We start from the raw sequence: 20,140 nt of genomic DNA on the forward strand, positions 1-20,140 counted from the left end.
GGGATAAAGTATCAGCCAGTTAGCTCCTAATTGCCATGTCACAGGCTGGGTTTGAAAAATGACAACTAGGAGCTGATTGGTCGACACTTTATCTCTGTCCACTTTACCTCCACCCAAGGCTTAGTAAATAGATGCCATACAGAAGGTGGAAATTATTGGGTATATCAGGACTGATATATACAGCTGCTGTTTGGGTATAGATCAGAGGCATCGTACGTGACCTTTGAACTCGCCGGCATGCCACGCACGATAATTGTGGAGAAGTGTCAGTTCACACTGTGAAATAATAGCAGCAGGTAAACCTGTGGCTGGAAGGTGAAGCTGGTTCAAAGACACAGTCTTCCTCTAACTAGACTGTATACACTGCAGTACGAACGATAGAATATATGAGCGTTTAGCAGCCAAAGCACCCCAAACAGCTACTGGGACACCCGGGAGTTATGGTCCTCATGTGTTCTTGGGTTTTTTATGACTGTCTCCTTTTCATATCCAAAATCTTGTACTCCCCGACCATGCTTACTTTCCCATATGAAACTCCAATGAGTGTGTATTTGTCTTTGCAAGGTGAAATAGTTTGGTTCCATTGTGTAACTGTACGAGTGGGCCACTTAGGAAGCATGGGGGTGTATCTTATGTCAAATTTCAGGTCTCTGTTTATGTCAGAATGACTGAAGCACAGTCCACGGGTTAGTCACGACTGTTGTAGAGAGCACCGTGTTGCCACGGAAAAGAATGACTGCGGTTAAAATTATAATTGTTGTTGTTTTGCAGGTGGAACGTCGAGCCTTCGAAAGCGGATTAAAAGAATCTTGTGACACGAAGTAGCCACTGTTCCCGGTAACCTGAATGTGTTGCTTAGTTTCCAGCAGCTCCGTTGGCCCTTGCCCAGTACTGGAATGTAGCCTCACATATGCAAGCTCCTTCTTTATTGTATGTGGCTTTGTATTGCCGCTACTCGCCTTTACTGGAGAGAAGCCTGCCAGTGCCTATGCAGCGGTAATGCACCACATGATGCTAGGACTATTTTCCTCTGACGATGCCCATTACTCAGGAGAATGCTGCATTTCATCTCACACTCTTTCACCAGTGGCTGCAGGACCATCTCCCGGTGGAGGATGGTGGACCAGAGAAGACCTTGTACCTTGCCGCCGTCCAGAAGCTCAAGGAATACATACAGCTCAACTTCGTTTTGGACGAAGCCACGCCTGGCGACCATCAGAGAACTGTAGACCTGGAAATCTGCACGGTTTACCTCGCCAGGGACGATGGAGGCGATGATGACAGGGTCCTTGGCCTAAATTTTGGAAACATTCCCATTTTTGGACACTGCGGGGAAAAGCATAGAGGTGGCAAGAAGAGGAAAGTGCAGAACGGGCCGGTGCTTGACGTTGGATGTATATGGATAACTGACTTGAAAAAGCAGAGTCCGGCCGCAAAAAGTGGGAAGATAAAGCTTCGGGATGAGGTCCTGTCATTGAATGGGCAACTGATGGTTGGTGTTGACGTCTGTGGTGCCAGGTAAGGTCATTAACTTGAATGAATTCCTTAAATTGTATGTATTTGCTGTGCTGTGTAGCACAAGCTGCTGTTCTCAGTTTTCAGACCTTGAAACAGTGCTCGTCAGTAAAAAGCTTGCCTAGAGAGAGGTCTTGCATTCTAGCGGTGCAGTGAGAAAGAGGGGGAAAAAGTTGGGCATTGTTGATGTTCGAGATTTAGGATGGGGTGAAGGGGTTGTAGACATAAGAAGAGATGAGTTTTAAGGGCAGGTTTGGAGGGGCTTGGAGTCTGGACTGGACATAGTATGTGGTAGGGCATTCTATAATTTGGGATCTGTATGGGAGAAATTTTGGAGGTGGGGGAGGGGAGGAGGTAGGCATAGAAGCGGCATCATTGGCCTAGCAGAGTAGGAACGAGAAGAGTTGGCCATCGCTGAAACACTTCGCATAGCTCTGGGCTGTGTCCAGCATCCTTTATGTTCCTCTGTGCATCTGAGCAGATCAAGGCGTTTCTCTGCCGGAGCTACTGTGCATCATGTTATGGTTGTTGGTTACTGAATTATTATTTTCCATTCTAGTGTTTTTTTGTTTGCTTTTTTATGTATAAAAGTTATGGTGCTCCCCTTGTTTAGTGCAGTTGTTGTGACCCTGACTTTGGAGACTTCTCCGACCACCCTGAGAAGCAGAACTAGGAATGACCTATGTACCTGCCCTGGGTGGGAAGCACTTGTATTGCATTAAAGTATTGGGCAGTTGCCACGGGTTTCTGGTCTGGCGCGTGGCCTGGAGGGGGGAGTATAAAACCACTGCGCTTACTGACTAGCAGTCTGCAGACAAAGAGAGTCTATTCCTTCACAAGTCGCAGCAATAACACACCTCATTCCCTTTCCTGGGAAATAAATGAGTTACTGACAGTCATGGGAACATTACGGCATAATAAAAAACAGAATATGTGTTTATGAGAGCGCGGTTGCCCGTCCTCTATGCATGACGCGCGGCGTTGTGCCGCAGATTTCTGTAACGCTGTTTGTACTGTACAGCAGAGCGTTGTGGCCGTGTGTAACCCACATGTGTGTCATCTTCCACACTGTAATTTACATTCTCTCTCTGTTTTTAGTTCTGCTTTTAGGCTTTACTCCGTAACATTTGTTGGTTCCTGATTACACGGTATAACCAGCCCAATGTACTGTTGTTCCCCGTGCCGGCTTTGAGGAAATATCATGTAAACACTGCACTAACAATTATGGGAATGCCAAGTGTTCTCAGGGTATTGTGTCTTGTGTGTTCCTGAGATATATCCTGAGCTAAGTTTATATATAATATATTTCACTTTGGGGCCTGACACAGGGATGGAGGCTGTGGGAAAGCCGCTGTAACCGTGTTATCTGTGCAATATTCTTATGCCGCAGGAGGCGTCTTGTGTAACTAGCCTCCTGCCGGCTTCTCTGGTCTGCTGCTGCATCCGAAGAGGCTGCATCAGGTCATCTGCGTGAACATTGGTAATTCGGAGTAACTCTCAGGTCACTCGGGAAGGCCGGAGAATTCACGCTGCTGGGATCGGTGAAGCTGCGTTCAAGGAAGCAGCCACTGGCCTCGGATGCCTGGAAAACTGAGCCGACAAGCCCCGGTTTTCTGAGAAGCTGACCGTCACCGCCCCTTCCCCGTCTCCGAATAAGCGGGTACTGCAACCGCCGTCGTACAAACAGAACATCGGAGATGTACGGAAATCATTGGGTTTGTGTACATCTCTGCATTAGGGGGGTCATTCCAAGTTGATCGCTCGCTAGCTAGTTTTAGCAGCCGTGCAAACGCTATGCCGCCGCCCACTGGGGAGTGTATTTTAGCTTAGCAGAAGTGCGAACGCATGTGCAGCCGAGCTCTGCAAAAACAGTTTGTGCAGTTTCTGAGTAGCTCTGAACCTACTCAGCGCTTGCGATCACTTCAGCCTATTCGTGTCCGGATTTGACGTCATACACCCGCCCAGCGAACGCCCAGCCACGCCTGCATTTTATCAGACATGCATGCGTTTTTACAAACACTCCCTGATAACGGTCAGTTGACACCCAGAAACGCCTTCTTCCTGTCAATCTTCTTGCGGCCGTCAGTGCAAAGAAAAACTTTGCTAGAACCTGAGCACAACCACAAAGGGCTTTGTACCCGTACATCGTGCGTGCGCATTGCGGGGCATACGCATGCGCATAAATGCCGTTTTTTCACCTGATTGCTGCGCTGCGAAAATCGGCAGCGAGCGAACAACTCGGAATGACCCCCCTAGGCCCTTTTGCCCTGATTCAAATACGGTCGCAACTTCGATGGTTTTGCAAACCGAGCAATTGCTGACAGACTGCGCACGTGCTGCGGCCGCAGTGCGCACGCACCAAGGAACCTTTGCGATGCCGCTGGCAGTGAGGAATCCGTTGCAGAGAGATTGTAAGGAAGAAGCTGTTTGGGAGGTGGCGGTGGTGAAGGGGGGGGTAATGGGAAAGTCTGGAGGAGTGTTGTGCAGCGGAGGCAGATAGAGCGTGCAGTAGCTACCTCCCCCCCCCCCCCCCCAGCCACCCCAACATTTGAGCCCCGTAGCCATCACACCTTCTGCAGTGACGCTGTTCAGTGCATACAAAGTCTATATGATTTATTTAAAGCTATTTATATACATCAGCCCTGCCTTATTACGTTCCCTACCACAGTCACACACACACACACTAGGGTTAATTTTCCACCAGAAGCCGTTTAATGTTTCAGAAGTGTGATAGGTAACCTACGCAAACATGGGGAGAATGTATAAACTCCACACATATAGTGCCTATTGAACACTACGCCAACTGTGCTAATGCAACAAACAAACATGGGAGGTCATTCCGAGTCGTTCGCTCGGAAAATTTCTTCGCATCGCAGCGTTTTTCCGCTTAGTGCGCATGCGCAATGTCCGCACTGCGACTGCGCCAAGTTAATTTGCTATGAAGTTTGGATTTTTACTCACGGCTTTTTCTTCGCTCAGGCGATCGTAATGTGATTGACAGGAAATGGGTGTTACTGGGCGGAAACAGGCCGTTTTATGGGCGTGTGGGAAAAAACGCTACCGTTTCCGGAAAAAACGCAGGAGTGGCCGGAGAAACGGAGGAGTGTCTGGGCGAACGCTGGGTGTGTTTGTGACGTCAAACCAGGAACGACAAGCACTGAACTGATCGCAGATGCCGAGTAAGTCTGGAGCTACTCAGAAACTGCTACGAGGTGTGTAATCGCAATATTGCGAATACATCGTTCGCAATTTTAAGATGCTAAGATTCACTCCCAGTAGGCGGTGGCTTAGCGTGTGCAATACTGCTAAAATCGCCTTGCGAGCGAACAACTCGGAATGAGGGCCATGATTCATATAAAAAATCTTATTTTAGCAAAAGGCACTTAGATGTGAGGAATGAATGAAAAATACAAGCGGTAATAATATACAGTGGTTCTGGCGTTTAGAAGAGACGACCCAATGCTGCCACCTTGTGGCGAAACATAATTAAGTCTCCATTCCACATGTCTCTAATTTGCGGATAAGGACTAACTATTGCAACTTCATTGCGTGTGATATAGTGTGACTTTCATACTGCGTGTTATGACCTGGTATTATAGCTGTAGCGTCACAATTTTTTTAATACATTCTATTTTACAACTGTTCCTCTATTAATGATATGTAGTATATTATTTATTTATGAACAGTTACTTATATAGCGCTAGCATATTGCATTGTGATATACAATTGGTGTCAAAACAGTAACAACACAAGACTGGGTAATGACAGACAATATGAGGACCCTGCTTGCAAGCTTATAGGGGTCGATTCAGTTCAGCAACAGTTGAATAGATCCGGCGCTATTCAATACAGCGCCAAGTGACACCAATTGTCGTGAATTCTTCTCTCACCCCCGTGGGATGAGAGAGGAAAGCGGACAAAAGTGCTGCCGCGAGGCTGATTCTGTCGGGAATCAGCATTGCGGCGGGGAGTTAAGTCGGAGAATGCCCGTTCTCCCGACAAATCAACCTGTCAAGTCCGCGAGAACGGGCCATCGCCGACTTAACTTGAGCTGAATTGAATAGCGACGGGAGCTAAATCCTGGCGCTATTCAACTGTTGCTGAATTGAATCGACCCCATAGTGTATAGGGAAATGGGCATTGATACTCAAGGATAAGTAACATACAGTAACACCAGTGTATGTGTGTGTGTGTGTGTGTGTGTGTGTAACTAGTGCTTCAGTGCTCTGCGTCATCCGTGACATGTAACACTTGTAAGGGCTTGTATTTTAAAGTGCTGCTTGGATTTGTAAGTGTGAGTTGGTAACAGCAAAAGCAGGAGCTGGAAGCTGAGTGAAAAGGAGGTGCAGTGAGCTGGAACAACTGCAACTGCTAAGTGGAGTATAGGTGCCGCAGGAGAGAGTACTACGGCTGCATAAAAGTGAAGGACCAAGAACCGCACAAAGATAGATAAGTATAAGCCAGCTTAATTATTGTATAAGTGAGATTGTTTGTCTTCTACCGTTTATTTTTGCTGCTTTTTCTTTGAGAGTAACAGGGAGTTAGACCTTACAAACAATATGGGAGGGGCTGTGATTGGGGACCTCACTCAGTGCATGTCGTGCAAGATTTATGCATACCTGGAGCTACCGGCCCAGTGTGATTACATCTGCACGAGGTGTGTGCGAACGGTTGCCCTGGAAGCCCAGGTAACTGATCTAGAGCAAACCGTTAAGCGACTGAGGGAGATTCACAATCTCGAGCGAAGTTTAGACAGAACGGTGGAGGAGTTGCGGGAGGGGTCACTGGTAGAAGAGGATGATGATCAGGTAGACAGCTGGGTCACAGTTAGAAGGAAGAAAAAGAGGGGGAGGCTCGACATCTCCGAACTATCAAACCCGAACAAATTTGCCTGACTGGACGAGGAATCGGAGGATGATAGTGAAGAAATGATGGTGCCGGAGGAGACTGCTCCCTCTAGCATCCAGAGGAGCGGTACCTCTGGCGCGGTTGGGATAAAAGATAGTGAGGTACCTAGTCAGATGGTGGTGGTAGGGGATTCTATCATCAGGAAGGCAGGTAGGGCAATCTGCTACCGGGACCGTGATAGCCGTACAGTCTGTTGTCTCGCGGGTGCTCGGGTACGGCACATTGCAGACCGGGTACATAGATTGTTGGGAGGGGCTGGGAAAGACCCGGCGGTCTTGGTGCACGTTGGCACCAATGACAAAGTTAGCGGAAGGTGGGATGTCCTTAAGAAAGACTATAGGGACTTAGGAAAGAAACTGAAGGCAAGGACATCTAAGGTAATATTCTCGGAATTATTACCCGTGCAGAGGGAGATTAGGGAGGTAAATGTGTGGCTTAGGGATTGGTGCAGGAAAGAGGGTTTTGTGTTCCTGGAACACTGGGCGGACTTCTCAGTCAGGCGCCATCTCTTTTGTCGTGACGGATTGCACCTGACTGAAGAGGGGGCAGCGGTGCTGGGGTGAAGGATGGTTAGAAGGTTGGAGGAGATTTTAAACTAGGAGCCTGGGGGGAGGGTTTAGCTAGAAACTACGGGTCATGCAGTGAGAATAGTGGGGATGGCGGTAGTAAACGAAATGGGGGAGAAGTTGGGGGGAGGGTAAGAGCAGGCGGTAAGGTTACTAACATGGGTACTAAAAGAGATTTTACCAAAGCACTAACCAATGACGATTACAGGTCATCATTGCTACATAAGGTGAAAGATGTCCCTAACGCAAGGGAAAATACTTATCTTAGTTGTATGTATGTAAACGCCAGAAGCATTACTGGTAAAAAGGGTGAACTAGAAATACTTGCAGCAAGCAAACAGTATGATATTATAGGCATTACTGAAACTTGGTGGGACGAATCTCATGATTGGACAGTCAATCTAGAGGGCTATACACTGTTTAGGAGAGACAGACTAAATAAAAAGGGTGGAGGGGTGTATCTTTACGTAAAGCCGTTTTTAAAACCTGATATACGGGAAGATATTCAGGAGGGGACTGTAGACACTGTCGAAACATTATGGGTAGAAATTGCATGCGGGGAAAAAGGAATAAAAAAGTTAGTATTGGGTGTATGCTATAGGCCGCCTGGTATCAACGCATCTGATGAGGAATTGTTGCTAAAGCAAATTGAAAGAGAAGCAGGAGTAGGAGACATAGTAGTGATGGGAGATTTTAACTATCCAGAGATAAACTGGAAAAACGATTCATGTGATACTGCTAGGGGCAATATGTTTTTAAACACACTTAATGATAACTACTTAGTTCAACTACTTGAGGAACCAACTAGGTGCAATGCAATCTTAGACCTGGTATTAACAAACAATGGGGATTTGGTATCAGGTATTATAGTAGGGGAACCCATAGGAAACAGCGACCACAATATGGTCACATTCAATATCAGTTTCCATAAACAGCCCTATACTGGCTCAATTAGGACTCTAAACTTTAGCAAAGCAAATTTTGAAAAGATGAGGGTATTTTTCAGGGATATTGAATGGGAAGGTTTGTTTTTAGGAAAAAATACTACGGAGAAATGGGAGGTACTAAAATTCCTGCTAGCTAAAAATACACTCAAATTTATTCCTACGAGCAGCAAAAAAAGGAATAAAAATCATAAACCGATGTGGCTTAACAAAAAGATTAAGGAATTTATGGGCAAGAAAAGGCGAGCATTTAAAAAATACAAATCGGACGGGGAAGCAGAGTCATTTCAGCACTATAAGGAATGTAACAAAATATGCAAAAAGGAAATAAGATCTGCTAAAGTAGAAACTGAAAAACTAGTAGCAAAGGAAAGCAAAGCGAATCCCAAAAAATTCTTTAAATACATTAATAGCAAGAGATTAAAGAGGGAGAGTATAGGCCCTTCAAAAGACAAGTTGGGAGTCTTAAGCAAAAATGATAATGACATAGCGGACACATTAAATTAGTTTTTTTCAACAGTATTTACTAGAGAGGACCCAATTCAGGGACTAACATATAATCTCAATAATGAGAATATCCCACTGATGGGTACTTATTTAAGCGAGGAAGTAGTCTGTGACCGATTAAAACATTTAAAGATTAATAAGTCACCAGGTCCCGATGGTATTCACCCAAGGGTTCTAATGGAGCTTCATTCTGAACTTGCAAAACCGCTATTTTTGATCTTTAAGGATTCAGTAATATCAGGTATGGTTCCCAAAGACTGGCGTATAGCGGAAGTAGTGCCTATATTCAAAAAGGGAAGTAAAGCTGAACCAGGTAATTATAGACCAGTTAGTCTTACATCTATAGTAAGGAAAGTATTGGAAGGTATTCTAAGAGATAGATAGTATTCAGAAGTTCCTTGAAGTCAATAAGGTCATTAAAAGGAATCAACATGGGTTTATGAAGGACAGATCCTGTCAAACCAACTTACTTGGCTTTTATGCAACAGTAAGCGCAAACCTAGATCAGGGTAAAGAGGTGGATGTAATCTTTTTAGATTTTGCCAAAGCGTTCAATACTGTACCACACATGAGACTTATCTATAAGCTAATAGAATCAGGGCTAGGAACCACAATATGCACTTGGGTCAAAAACTGGTTAGATAATAGGGAGCAGCGCATTGTGGTTAATGGATCTTTTTCAACTTGGACTGAAGTGCTAAGTGGTGTGCCGCAAGGCTCAGTATTAGGACCGCTATTGTTCAATATTTTAATTAACGACCTAACAGAAGGTCTAGAGAGCATGGTGTCAATTTTTGCAGATGATACCAAATTGTGTAAAGTTATAAATGTGGAGGGGGATGCTGAGTCGCTTCAGAATGACTTAGTTAAATTAGAAGCTTGGGCAGCGAAATGGAGAATGCGCTTCAATACAGACAAGTGTAAGGTAATGCACTGTGGTAACAAGAACAAAAATAACACCTAAAATGGGGTAAAATTAGGGGATTCTGTACTGGAAAAGGACTTAGGTGTCCTCATAGATAGCAAACTAAGCAGTAGTACCCAAAGTAGGACTGCAGCAAAGAAGGCTAATAAGATATTAGCATGCATAAAACGGGGAATTGATGCTAGGGACGAGAGTATTATACTCCCGTTATATAAATCACTTGTGAGGCCACACCTTGAATACTGTGTACAATTCTGGGCACCTTACTACAAAAAGGATATCCTGGAGCTAGAAAAGGTTCAAAGGCGGGCGACCAAAATAATTAAGGGTATGGAGACGCTGGAATACGAGGAAAGGCTTGCAAGACTAGGCATGTTTACACTGGAAAAGAGGAGATTAAGAGGGGACATGATCAACATTTACAAATATATAAGGGGACAATATACAGATCTTGCGCAGGACCTGTTTTTGGTTAGATCAACACAGAGAACTCGTGGACACTCGCTCAGGTTAGAAGAGAGGAGATTCCACACAATGCGGCGTAAAGGCTTTTTCACGGTAAGGACGATACGTGTTTGGAATTCCCTGCCTGAGGGAGTTGTAATGGCGGAATCTGTCAACACCTTTAAGAATGGGTTAGATAAATTCCTAATGGATAAGGATATCCAGGGTTACGGGGCATAGTCACGCACTATGGTTATTATAAAAAAAGAGGGGTTAATCGGAACGGCAGTCAGCAACTTCAGTCAAAATTTTATACAAAATACATGTTAAATCTGCCCCTCCTGCAGTGCACATGGTTTTGCCCAACTGCTAACAAATTTGCTGCTACGATCAACTCAGAATTACCCCCATGATTATAATAATAGTACATGATAGTGAATGCTACTTACATTTAAGGCTATCCAGATAACTACACAAACAGACATCTTATCGCTTATCCCAAATTACCCCACCCTCCAACCCACTCTGCACAAGATCCATCATCCACACGCCTTACCTTACCTCAGAATTAGGCCTCATATATTTCTATTTACAATTGGGAACAAGCACCGTAATAAGATTTGTAATTGGCAAACGTGCAAGAGGTACGAGGGCCCTGCTTGCAAGCTTACCCTACATAGAGGAGTGGGCGCTTGATACTTGAGGATAAGTGTCACTCGTGTAGATCCGGCCATATTGCACTGGGACGCAGGTGGTGGGAATTTGGCTTGGGGGTAAGTACAGTAGGTTGTTTCTTTATAGAAGGTGTAAGATTTGAGGGAACTGCGCAGTGTAATCAGGCCGTATAGCCAGTTTGTACTTGGAGGGACTGCTGATTGGCTGTGACTGATACCTGTGACGTAGCTAGTCAGGGAGTCAGGGAGTCGTATAACACATCAATAGATAGCCTGTTGTTAAATTAATATTTAAAAATGACAAAGGCTCGTTCCCACCTATCCACTATTTTGAGCTCTCGCACAATAACCACATGAAGAGCGCACACTTTACACCCTATTTCCCCTATGTGGTAACATGCGTCACCCGGTGTGTCAGTGTGCTACAGCTGTCTTGTATAAAGGAATCAGGCTACATAGAATTTCCATCACAGACTGACGCAGTTAGGCAACAATGGGGGGGCTTCCTGTGCTGGGTAAGGGGAGGGCACAAGAGAACCCGGCACCATACCTGTTATTGCTGCCACCTGTTGCCAACAAGTTTTTTTAATTTTGTTTATTAGATTTTGTTGCAGAACTTGGAGTATATTCCTTTTATCATTTGGAATAGATAATAGGCTAAAAATAAATGAATCTTCCTTTAATGGAACATGCTGTATCAGGGGAGCGTCTCTCTAGCACAGTAAAGAAAATAATTGTGGTTTATATGAAGGTTCCTTTTAAAAGTGTTGTCTGTTTACAAAGGTTGCTGCATGGTTCAATAACCCCTTCAACGTACCGGTAATATAACATGGAATGGATCCGTTTTTTTTTTTTTACTGCTATCGATCACTAGTTTGCAGCCTGCAGCTTTCCTTCTGTGGTGGAACTATAAATCCCAGCATGTCCTGCAGTCAGAGGTGAGCTGGGAACCGCAGTTAAGCAACGTGAGCTGCGGCTGAACTACAAGTATCAGCATACACACCCACACAGGAGTTCTGTGTCATTAAGGGAAAATGCATTTGCAGCATTACAATTGTCCTGCGGGGGGCAGTAGATTACAAGCTATGAGTGCCTGGGTTTCCCTCCTTTAAGAGAAAGCTTATTCACATAAGACACGCTCAGCTTTCATAGCCGATTTGTGTCAGCCTGACCTGCTTTTATGCATGTTCCTGAAACAAACCCCTTTTCTACCAGGTACAAAACACTAAAAGCCGATGATGTAACGGCGCTCTGTCTGTTTGTGAGCCGTGTTATTTTCTTCATAGATGGAATCTAACTTCCTGTACGACTATTGTTATTCTGAGCAGTTTCCCTGGATATTAGGCTGGAGAATGAGTACGCTGATTCAGGAGAGGATGCCATGAGGAGCCGTGTTCCTATTGAGTAATGGTGGTCATTCCGAGTTGATCGCTCGCTAGCTGGTTTTAGCAGCCGTGCAAACGCTATGCCGCCGCCCACTGGGAGTGTATTTTAGCTTAGCAGAAGTGCGAACGAAAGGATCGCAGAGCGGCGGCAAAGTTTTTTGTGCAGTTTTAGAGTAGCTCAAATCCTACTCAGCGCTTGCGATCACTTCAGACTGTTCAGTTCCTGTTTTGACGTCACAAACACGCCCTGCGTTCGCCCAGCCACGCCTTCGTTTTTCCTGGCACGCCTGCATTTTTCCGAACACTCCCTGAAAACGGTCAGTTACCTCCCAGAAACGCCCTCTTCCTGTCAATCACTCTGCGGCCAGCAGTGCGACTGAAAAGCTTCGCTAGACCCTGTGTGAAACTACATCGTTCGTTGTAATAGTACGTTGCGCGTGCGCATTGCGCCACATACCCATGCGCAGAAGTGCCTTTTTTAGCCTCATCGCTGCACAGCGAATGAATACAGCTAGCGATCAACTCGGAATGACCACCAATGTGCTGCTATCTAATAACTAGTGGTACTTCCTGGGGTAGACGTATGAGTGCACGCTGGCGAAGCGGTAGAGGGTCTCCACTGCGGTATGTTAATGGAAGATTTTCCAGCACTTTGCTTGTTTCCATATATAGCGAACGCGGAGGAAGTCTCATTTCCTCTAAAAAAGCAATAGTGCTCAATAGGATGTTCGCCATTGTACTTGCTTGGCAGTGTTGAGTCATTGTATAAGGAGTCAGTTATTAGTGTTTGTATAAGAATGCCAGTTTATGGTCCTCCTTCTATAGAGTGTACATAGACGCACATTGGGGGGATGCAGAGACGTACGGTAATGCCGCTGCAGCTGCAAATGTTTACGCAGCGACTGTGCGAATATGTGCAAATGCCGCAGCCGCCTGGATTTGTCTAGAGACACCCAACAGCGGCTTTGCGAGTTCCAGCGGCCGCGTACAGAGACGCCGTATGTGTCGCAGATCAGTTGATAATAGAACTTTTGATGAACCCTATGGCTGCAGGAAGTAAGTTACTGGAGATGCGCAGATGCGTACGGGATCACAGCGTCAGGCTGAGACTCCCGGAAAATGAGATGTAAAAATAAGAATTTACTTACCGATAATTCTATTTCTCGGAGTCCGTAGTGGATGCTGGGGTTCCTGAAAGGACCATGGGGAATAGCGGCTCCGCAGGAGACAGGGGACAAAAGTTAAGCTTTAGGATCAGGTGGTGTGCACTGGCTCCTCCCCCTATGACCCTCCTCCAAGCCTCAGTTAGGATACTGTGCCCGGACGAGCGTACATAATAAGGAAGGATTTTGAATCCCGGGTAAGACTCATACCAGCCACACCAATCACACTGTACAACCTGTGATCTGAACCCAGTTAACAGTATGAGAACAGAGGAGCCTCTGAAAGATGGCTCACTACAACAATAACCCGATTTAGTTAACAATAACTATGTACAAGTATTGCAGATAATCCGCACTTGGGATGGGCGACCAGCATCCACTACGGACTCCGAGAAATAGAATTATCGGTAAGTAAATTCTTATTTTCTCTATCGTCCTAGTGGATGCTGGGGTTCCTGAAAGGACCATGGGGATTATACCAAAGCTCCCAAACGGGCGGGAGAGTGCGGATGACTCTGCAGCACCGAATGAGAGAACTCCAGGTCCTCCTTAGCCAGGGTATCAAATTTGTAGGATTTTACAAACGTGTTCTCCCCCGACCACGTAGCCGCTTGGCAAAGTTGTAAAGCCGAGACCCCTCGGGCAGCCGCCCAAGATGAGCCCCCTTCCTTGTGGAATGGGCATTTACATATTTTTGGCTGTGGCAAGCCTGCCACAGAATGTGCAAGCTGAATTGTACTACAAATCCAACGAGCAATAGTCTGCTTAGAAGCAGTTGCACCCAGCTTGTTGGGTGCATACAGGATAAAACAGCAAGTCAGATTTCCTGACTCCAGCCGACCTGGAAAACTATATTTTCAGGGCCCTGACAACATCCAGCAACTTGGAGTCCTCCAAGTCCCTAGTAGCCGCAGGTACCACAATAAGCTGGTTCAGGTAAAACGCTGACACCACCTTAGGGATAAACTGGGGACGAGTCCGCAGCTTTGCTCTGTCCGAATGGACAATCAGATATGGCTTTGTGAGACAAAGCCGCCAATTTTGACACTCGCCTGGCCGAGGCCAGGACCAACCGCATGTTCACTTTCCATGTGAGATATATCAAATCCACAGATTTGAGTGGTTTAAACCAATGTGATTTTTGGAATCCCCAAAACTACGTTGAGATCCCCCAGTGCCACTGGAGACATCAAAAGGGGTTGTATATGCAGTACTCCCTTGACAAACTTCTGGACTTCAGGAACTGAAGCCAGTTCTTTCTGGAAGAAAATCGACAGGCCGAAATTTGAACCTTAATGGACCCCAATTTGAGGCCCATAGACACTCCTGTTTGCAGGAAATATAGGAATTAACCTAGTTGAAATTCTTCCGTGGTGCCTTCCTGGCCTCACACCATGGAACATATTTTCACCTAAACTGTGATAATGTTGTGCGGTCACCTCCTTCCTGGCTCTGACCAGGGTAGGGATGACCTCTTCCGGAATGCCTTTTTCCCTTAGGATCCGGCGTTCACCCGCCCCTGCGTCAACGCAGCTGCGGTAAGTCTTGGAACAGACATGATTCTTGCTGAATCAAGACCCTTCTTATCTCTTGAAGTTCCGGTTACCAAGTCCTTCTTGGCCAAACCGGAGCCACGAGTATAATTCTTACTCCTCTCCTTCCTATAATTCTCAATACCCTGGGTATGAGAGGCAGAGGAGGGAACACATACCCGACTGGTACACCCACGGTGTTACCAGAGCGACCCAGCTATTGCCTGAGGGTCTCTTGACCTGGCGCTTCAGGTGGGACGCCATCTTATGACCACCTTTGGTCTTTCCCACGGTTTACAATCATGTGGAAACTTCCAGATGAAGTTCCCACTTTTCCGAGTGGAATTCATTCCTGCTGAGGAAATTCAGTTTTCCACTCCCGGAATGAACACTGCTGACAGTGTTATCACATGATTTTTTGCTCAGCGAAAAGTTCTTGCTGTCATTGCCCTCCTGCTTCTTGTGCCGCCCCGTCTGTTTACGTGGGCGACTGCCATGATGATGTCCGACCAGATCAGCACCGACTGACTTTGAAGCAGAGGTCTTCCTAGGCTCAGAGCATTGGAAATTGCTCTTAGCTCCAGTATATTCATGTGGAGAAAAGTCTCCAGACTTGACCACATTCCTTGGAAATTTCTTCCCTGTGTGACTGCTTCCCAGCCTCTCAGGCTGGCATCCGTGGTCACCAGAACACAGTCCTGAATGCTGAATGTGCTGTCCTCTAGAAGATGAGCACTCTGCAGCCCCCACAGAAGAGACACCCTTGTCCTTGGAGACAGGATTATCTGCTGATGCATCTGAAGATGCGATCCGGACCATTCGTCCAGCAAATCCCCCTGAAAATTTTTTTGCGTGAGATCTGCCGAATGGAATTGCTTCGTAAGAAGCCACCATTTTTCCCAGGACTCCTGTGCATTGATGCACTGATACTTGGCCTGGTTTTAGGAGGTTTCTGACTAGTTCGGATAGCTCCCTGGCTTTCTCCTCCAGGAGAAACACCTTTTTCTGGACTATGCCCAGAATCATTCCTAGGAACAGCAGACGTATCGTCGGAAAAACGCTGCGATTTTTGGAATATTTAGAATCCACTCGTGCTGTCATAGAACTACTTTAGATAGTGCTATTCCGACCTCCAACTGTTCTCTGGACCTTTCCCTTTTCAGGATATCGTCCAAGTAAGGGATAATTAAGATGCCCTTTTCTTTGAAGAGAATCATCTTTTCGGCCATTACCTTGGTAAAGGCCCGGGGTGCCGTGGATAATTCAACGGCAGCGTCAAAAACTGATATTGACAGTTCTGTACCACGAACCATAGGTACCCTTGTTGAGAAGGGCAAATTTGGACATGGAGGTAATCCTTGATGTCCAGGGACACCATATAGTCCCCTTTTTTCCGGTTCGCTATCACTGTCTGAGTGACTCCATCTTGATTTGAACCTTTGTATGTAAGTGTTCAAAAATTTCAGATTTAGAATATGTCTCACCAAGCCGTCTGGCTTCAGTACCACAATATAGTGTGGAAGACTAATACCCTTTTCCTTGATTGTAGGAGGGGTACTTTGATTATCACCTGCTGGAAATACAGCTTGTGAATTTTTTTTTTTTTTTTTCCAATACTGCCTCCCTGTCGGAGGGAGCCTTTGGTAAAGCAGACTTCAGGAACCTGCGAGGAAAAGATGTCTCGAATCTCCAAACTGTACCCCTGGGATAATACTTTGTACGATCTAGGGGTCAACTTGCGAGTGATCCCACTGCACGCTGAGACTCTTGAGACGACCCCCCACCTCACCTGAGTCAGCTTGCACGGCCCCAGCGTCCTGCTGAGGACTTGGCAGACTCGGTGGAGGGCTTCTGTTCCTGGAAAAGGGGCTGCCTTCTGCAGTCTACTTCCCTTTCCTCTATGTCTGGGCAGATATGACTGGCCCTTTTGCCCGCATGCCCTTATGGGAACGGAAGGATTGAGGCTGAAAAGACAGTGTCTTTTTCTGCTGAGATGTGACTTGGGGTAAAAAGGTTGGATTTCCCAGCTGTTGCCGTGGCCCCCAGTTCCGATGGACCGACCCCAAGTACCTACTCTCCTTTATACGACCATACTTTCATGTGCCGTATGGGATCTGCATCACCTGACCACTGTCGTGTCCATAACATCTTCTGGCAGATATGGACAACACACTTATCTTGATGCCAGAGTGCAAATATCCCTCTGTGCATCTCGCATATATATATATATATATATATAGACTGCATCCTATTAAATGCTCTATATCACTAAAATATTTTCAGTCAGGGAATCCGACCAAGCCAACCCAGCACTGCATTTCCAGGCTGAGGCGATCGCTGGTCGCAGTATAACCACCGTATGTGTGTATATACTTTTTAGGATATTACTCCAGCTTCATATCAGCTGGCTCCTTGAGGGCGGCCGTATCTGGAGACGGTAACGCCACATGATAAGCGTGTGAGCGCCTTATCCACCCTAAGGGGTGTTTCCCAACGCGCCCTAACTTCTGGCGGGAAAAGGTATAACGCCAATATTTGCTATCGGGGTAAACCCACGCCTCATCACACACTTCATTTTATTTTATCTGATTCAGGAAAAACTACGGTAGTTTTTTCATTGCCACATAATACCCATCTTTGTGGTACTTGTAGTATCAGAAATATGTAACACCTCCTTCATTGCCCTTAACGTGTGGCCCTAATGAGGAATACGTTTGTTTATTCACCGTCGACACTGGATTCAGTGTCCGTGTCTGTGTCTGTGTCGACCGACTAAGGTAAACGGGCGTTTTAAACCCCTGACGGTGTTTTTGAGACGTCTGGACCGGTACTAATTGTTTGTCGGCCGTCTCATGTCGTCAACCGACCTTGCAGCGTGTTGACATTATCACGTAATTCCCTAAATAAGCCATCCATTCCGGTGTCGTCTCCCTAGAGAGTGACATCACCATTACAGGCAATTGCTCCGCCTCCTCACCAACATCGTCCTCATACATGTCGACACACACGTACCGACACACAGCACACACACAGGGAATGCTCTGATAGAGAACAGGACCCACTAGCCCTTTGGAGAGACAGAGGGAGAGTTTGCCAGCACACACCAAAAACGCTATAATTATATAGGGACAACCTTATATAAGTGTTTTCCCTTATAGCATCTTTATATATATGTCTAACGCCAAATTAGTGCCCCCCCCCTCTCTGTTTTAACCCTGTTTCTGTAGTGCAGTGCAGGGGAGAGCCTGGGAGCCTTCCCTCCAGCCTTTCTGTGAGGGAAAATGGCGCTGTGTGCTGAGGAGATAGGCCCCGCCCCCTTTTCGGCGTGCTCGTCTCCCGCTCTTCAACGGATTCTGGCAGGGGTTAAATATCTCCATATAGCCCCCGGAGGCTATATGTGAGGTATTTTTTGCCAAATAACAGGTTTCCATTGCTGCCCAGGGCGCCCCCCCCCAGCGCCCTGCACCCTCAGTGACTGCCGTGTGAAGTGTGCTGAGAGCAATGGCGCACAGCTGCAGTGCTGTGCGCTACCTTAAGAAGACTGAAGAGTCTTCTGCCGCCGATTTCTGGACCTCTTCTCTTTTCGGCATCTGCAAGGGGGCCGGCGGCGCGGCTCCGGTGACCCATCCAGGCTGTACCTGTGATCGTCCCTCTGGAGCTAATGTCCAGTAGCCTAAGAAGCCAATCCATCCTGCACGCAGGTGAGTTCACTTCTTCTCCCCTAAGTCCCTCGATGCAGTGATCCTGTTGCCAGCAGGACTCACTGTAAAATAAAAAACCTAAAACTAAACTTTTCTAAGCAGCTCTTTAGGAGAGCCACCTAGATTGCACCCTTCTCGGCCGGGCACAAAAACCTAACTGAGGCTTGGAGGAGGGTCATAGGGGGAGGAGCCAGTGCACACCACCTGATCCTAAAGCTTAACTTTTGTGCCCTGTCTCCTGCGGAGCCGCTATTCCCCATGGTCCTTTCAGGAACCCCAGCATCCACTAGGACGATAGAGAAACGCCAATACTATTACACCTGGTGTCTTACTTTGGATAGCGTTTCCGGCTTACAGACACAGAGAACCTTAGTAAATCTCTTGTCACATATTGTACGTGTCATGGTAACGTGAAAATGGCTTCGTCTATGGGAGATCCCTTCTGCGTATCTCAGTGCTAGAAGCTGCAGTCACACCTGAGCATTAGGAAGCTTTGACGAGCAATGGTTTTGGTTCTCTTGGGAACGTTGCAGCATTTTATCTGTCAGAATGGTGGATGCAGTTAATGCGATTCCTGTGTGACGGTGAAAATGACATTTCCGATTAACTAAGGGACCAATTTAAAGGTGTACGCAGTTACACTCGCAGCAGACTAAAGAGCCGGCCTCCGTCTTTTGTACAGAGATTCCCGCTACCGGCGCCTCGCACAAAAGCGGAAACATCGTGAACATCTGTCGCACGTCAGTCCCGAAACACCAGCGTTTTTCTAGTCACTCTCCCCAAACACTGTCTGCCTTTTACTCACTTGGCGTTTAATTACCCACTGCAGGTCGCCAAACAATCGCGGGCAGGATGCGGGGTACACTGCATCCTTCATTCACCTGGATCAAGCCCAGGTGGCGCTTTTCAAGTTCCACAGCGCTTTTCTGATTTAGCAGTCTAAAGGCAAAAAGCCCCGAATCCTGCATAAACGTTCTGTTTTGCACCAGCCTCGTCCTTAGTGCAGGAGATCCATCCAAAATAAGACGGATATTCTGCGTATGCACAACTTCGTAGCCTCCGTTACCACCCAGTTTACACCTGCTGCTATCGATTTCGACAGCTGCAGTTGTCATTGCCCATACACCACTGCCAGGTCCAGCGCTCTCCCTGGCTGCGCCGACTGCTGGCTCCGGGGCTGCATGTGTCGCATCTCGCGAGAGTAGCGAGATCACTGGAGCTGGCCAGGGGAGAGAGACAGTGTGAAGTGTATGCTCCCCCTTACCTTGTATACAGGCCTTAGAAAGTGCCGAACTGCCCCACCTCCCTGCGACTTACCATCGATGGCCCTACAAAATAGATTGTTGCACTACTCTCGGTCCATGCCCGCGTCCTGCTCATTTTATTGCTGTGTGTCGTTACTGTGGGAAATGTGTGTACAGGCTGAGGATGTAGCAGAATTTCTGTACACACCAGCAGATGCCTTCTACTTTACCTAGGAGCAGCCCAGCTACTTTATCAGTGGAGTTGTTTTATTGAAAATAAATGCAGCTACAACCGTACTCACTGTTATACCCACTGGTAGATGCAGCAGAGCTTGAGTGAAGTGGGGTGTTACACAGATCCCCGTCAGGTAGGTGTATGTAGATACCGGGTAGCAGTACAGGATGTTGGAACAGCGGTTATATTAACAGCTAGTAATTGCAAGTCTCACTGGAGCTAAGTGGAAGACACCACTGTGGTACTAACGCACAATCCCAAGATGGCTTCACACATGCTTAGTAGTAGCCTCAGCGGCCATCTTGTAACAGCGAATTAAGCTTCCCTGGGGAGTAGCAACATGGAGTCTGCGCAGTGTTGCATTCCACTTTCAACAGTTCCTAGATATACCAGTTTA

General features: G+C 46.6%; 1 protein-coding gene across 3 annotated transcripts in view; it reads left to right on the top strand.

Annotated features, from left to right (window-relative positions):
* PDZD2 (PDZ domain containing 2) overlaps positions 1–20,140 on the top strand; it is a 559,801-nt gene that overhangs the window by 160,389 nt on the left and 379,272 nt on the right. For all 3 annotated transcript variants that reach the window (XM_063959280.1, XM_063959260.1, XM_063959270.1), the window contains exon 2: positions 772–1,518. In XM_063959280.1, the coding sequence (XP_063815350.1) occupies positions 1,037–1,518 (482 nt within the window). In that variant the 5' untranslated portion in view covers positions 772–1,036. The remainder of the gene's footprint in view (positions 1–771; positions 1,519–20,140) is intronic.

Source organism: Pseudophryne corroboree, chromosome 1, assembly GCF_028390025.1.
Source record: "Pseudophryne corroboree isolate aPseCor3 chromosome 1, aPseCor3.hap2, whole genome shotgun sequence".
Taxonomy (NCBI): domain Eukaryota; kingdom Metazoa; phylum Chordata; class Amphibia; order Anura; family Myobatrachidae; genus Pseudophryne; species Pseudophryne corroboree.